General features: G+C 36.1%; 1 protein-coding gene across 1 annotated transcript; it reads left to right on the top strand.

The window, feature by feature from the left end:
• The first annotated feature begins 258 nt into the window (after positions 1 to 258).
• Positions 259 to 1,871, top strand: LOC126713919 (LOB domain-containing protein 40-like). The gene is made up of 2 exons (XM_050413877.1): positions 259 to 581; positions 830 to 1,871. The coding sequence occupies exons 1-2, from the start codon at positions 392 to 394 to the stop codon at positions 1,501 to 1,503; spliced, it is 864 nt and encodes a 287-aa protein (XP_050269834.1). The 5' UTR covers positions 259 to 391; the 3' UTR covers positions 1,504 to 1,871.
• Positions 1,872 to 3,840: the final 1,969 nt, after the last annotated feature.

The following is a 3,840-nucleotide window of genomic DNA, read 5'->3' as shown; positions in this document are numbered from 1 at the left end:
ATTGGGAGTTGGGTCACACGAGCTAGTACTGAGAGTGGTTCAACTTTTCACCTTAATAATTGTTTAAACTACGTGTTTTTTGTTTTTGTTTTTGTATTTTTTTAAAAATAAGGAAAACTCCCAAAGTGGTTCAAGGCCCAACCTCCTTGAACGTGGAAACCAGTGTTGTAGGAAAAGTGAAAACAACTGCGGTACCTTAAAAAAAAAAAAAAGAAAAAGAAAAAAAAAACCAGTGGCTTCTTATAAGTTATAACCTTCATTTTTTTTTTCTCCCCACTCCCAAATCCCAATCGTTTAAATACCCACATCCTTGTTATTCTCCTACCTCCAATACACATCTACCTGTCTCCTTTCCCTTCTTTCTTGATATCTTTCTTTCTTATTAGCGAAAATGCGTATGAGTTGTAATGGTTGTAGAGTCCTACGCAAAGGGTGCAGTGAGAATTGCAGTATTAGGCCATGTTTGCAATGGATCAAAAGCCCTGAATCCCAAGCCAACGCTACTGTCTTCCTAGCCAAATTCTACGGCCGCGCCGGACTCATGAATCTCATCAACGCTGGCCCCGAACACCTCCGCCCTGGTCAGTCCCAATCTCCCACTATTTTTTTTTGTTTTTTTACTTATGATAACTTCAATTGACTTGAATTACATGCCGTAAACTCGAAAGTTTCAAGTTTTTGACCACACCATCGATCCGGGTTTTTAGGATATGTCTCTAGTGAATAGTCTATTCAAAACTGAAACATCGCTTCTTAGATGTAAAAATCAAACATTTGGTTTGGAAGTTTTTTATGACGATTTTGTTTTTTGTTTTTTGATTTGTTACAGCAATATTCAGGTCGTTGCTATATGAGGCATGTGGGAGGATAGTGAACCCGATATATGGGTCAGTGGGGCTGTTATGGTCGGGAAGCTGGCAGCTATGTCAAGCCGCAGTGGAAGCTGTGCTAAAAGGCTCGCCGATCACTCCTATTACATCGGAAGCTGCAGTGACAGACCATGGTCCGCCGTTAAAAGCCTACGACATTCGCCACGTGTCCAAGGATGAGAACTCAGCCGCGTCCAACGATCCGATCCGAGTCAAGACAAGGTGCCGGTTCAAACGGTCCGTAGTCAAGCCCAAAGCATGTAAAGCCGGCTTAAACATAGAAAACAGCTCGGCGGCGCCTCGAGAAATCAAGCCGAGTAGTGGGTCTTCGACGAGCCACGAGTCCTCGCTGAGCCACCAATCGGCTTTTGCGCCGGTCGAGGGCGAGAGCAAAGAGACTGAGAGCATGGTATCTGTGGAAACGGCTGAACCGGAGTCGATCCCTAAACCGCAGCCGGCTCAAGAAAGCGAGTTAGCCTTGGAGCTGACGCTGGGATTCGAGCCGATGACGTCACGATTGAATCGTGTGGTTCCAGTGAAGAAGAGAAAGGTTTGTGTTGTTAGTGATAGCAGCGGCTCGGCTGATATAGTCGGCGCATGTAAGATGGAGCTGGGTCTTGATTATCCAGCTTAAGAGTGAAGCCCAAGTTAAAGGGAAAAAAAAAAAAAAAACCAAAAAAGAAGAAGAAGTCAGGCAGTCCAGTTTTGACGGCTCAGATCGGCTTTGTCTAGTTCCATAGAAGAGATCATGACCCTTCTTTTTTGTTGTTACTTTTTGCATGTACTCTTTTTTTTTTTTTTTTTTTTTTTGTTAGGTCTTTCTTGTTTTACCCTTGGTGATGAGGTGTAAAAATGTGGGTGCAAATATAGGGAGAGGGACAAACAAATCTTTGTTTTTTTAAAAATCAAAATCTTTGCTGAGATAGGATTTGGGATTTGTAGGATCTTTTCTATAGCTTGTGAATTGTGACCAAATCTTAAACAATGATGCGGATTGATGAATGCTTGTTGCGTCAAGACTTTGGTTCTTTGTGTGTGTGTTTTTTTTTTTTTTTTTCCTTGTCGAAAACGTATATTCACGATTTTGGCAGAGGTAGCAGTAATAGTGTAATAGGAAAAGGGCAAGCACTACGCACTAAGCACCCAAGAACAGCTCTATATTGGTCACATTCACATATGATATACTGATGCAAGTTAACATGTACTACGCATGCCAACACTTTTTGTTGGTACTCTGCGCGTGTCGACTCTTATAGACGTGAAAGGAAAGGTGAAGAGAGTGAAAGGATCAACACATGGATTTGTGTTATTAAAAAGCTGCACATAAATTGAATACTATCCTATCAAAATCTTGTGTATGAGGGGACTAATAAATAATAACTCATTGATGCACTTGGTAAATGGCTGTTATTATTTTTGGAGTACTTGCATTCATCCACAAGAATAACTCATTAAATATTCAGCCAAAAAAAAAAAACTCATTAAATATGCTTTCCTCGTGATATTGATAATTGATATCCTGTCAATTCTCTGTGTAAGACGAGAATAACTCATTAATATAATCATAAATTCAATAATAATAGATGTTAATAGATGTTACTAGGCATTAAGTTGTTTAATTGGTAAAGTTGTTTTTTTTTTTAAATTTAAATTATTGTGTAAGAGATTTGAGCTAAAATTACGTCTATACCAAAAATGAGTCAATTTATGATGGAGTAAAAGATAGATTCAGATTTATCATGGAGTAAGTGTAGATTTATCATTGACTACAAAATTGATTGTAGTCAATGACTACAATTTTCATTAAAAAAAATAGTATAACTATAATATGACTACATATTTTGAAAATCTAATAATTGGATTACGTGTTCTTTATGTTCTTAACACATATGTCAAATTTTGATACCGAATTCGTAAGAGGTAACCCAAACTTAACCGATATGATAAATGGAAATAGGCTGGATGAATATATTTTATATTTTTGGTTTTATGGGATAAGAAAAACACTCAATAATTTAAAGGATAGCTAAGCTTGCCACCAAAGTAAACTCAACGGGATACAGATAACACCACCCAAAAGAATTTAACTAAGGATATTGAACTATTTTGGCTCACCACTTTACGGGATACAAATTAACACTATCCAAGAGATACATAAACCGTTACTCACCACCCAAAGGAATCTACCCAAGGGATAAGTAATAATTTAGAAGAAATCCATCTTCTGAAAAAACACAAGATATTTTTAAATTTGAAATTACACTCTAATTTTTATTTGATTCATCCAAAAGGCTTAAATAGAGCTTGAAACAACCCCCCAAGCATAGAAAAATGAAAATAATAATAAATACATTCACTTAAACTGACCAAAGTCAGATATGACTCTTGGGAACTTAGAAACACAATAAAGTATATGTCTTTCTAGGAGAAATAAAACATAAAGTTTGATTCAACATAGGAGACACTAAATAAAGACTATTTGAATTTATCAATAATAATAAAAAAGTTTTAAAATAATGGGCAATTAATTTTATCTTCAAGGAAAGCTTTTGGGTCAGACTGACATCACATTGGGCTTTCTAGATATTGGGACAATTAGATGTCATTTACTATTCGATCTATAACCTTATTTTTTATGCATAATTTTAGACTACAAAACTTGAAATTTAAATATTTGATTGAACATTACATTGGGCTTACTGGATCTTGGGACAATTAGATGTCATTTACTATTCGATCTATAACCTTATTTTTTATGCATAATTTTAGACTACAAAACTTGAAATTTAAATATTTGATTGATGATTGTGAGAGACCTTGACAAAAAGCGTCCCTCAAAAAAGAGATTCGAGTACCTTTTAAGGCACTTCTCTTTTTGGGTAAGTGGTATTGAATCGCCACTTATTTTTCTTTATTAAAAAAATAAGAAAAAATACTAATTACAAAATACATGACCGAATAGTTCCATTCA

Source organism: Quercus robur, chromosome 2, assembly GCF_932294415.1.
Source record: "Quercus robur chromosome 2, dhQueRobu3.1, whole genome shotgun sequence".
NCBI classification, from domain to species: Eukaryota; Viridiplantae; Streptophyta; class Magnoliopsida; order Fagales; family Fagaceae; genus Quercus; species Quercus robur.
The sequence above is the reverse complement of the archived record's forward strand: the minus strand, read 5'-3'. Positions and strand labels throughout refer to the sequence as shown.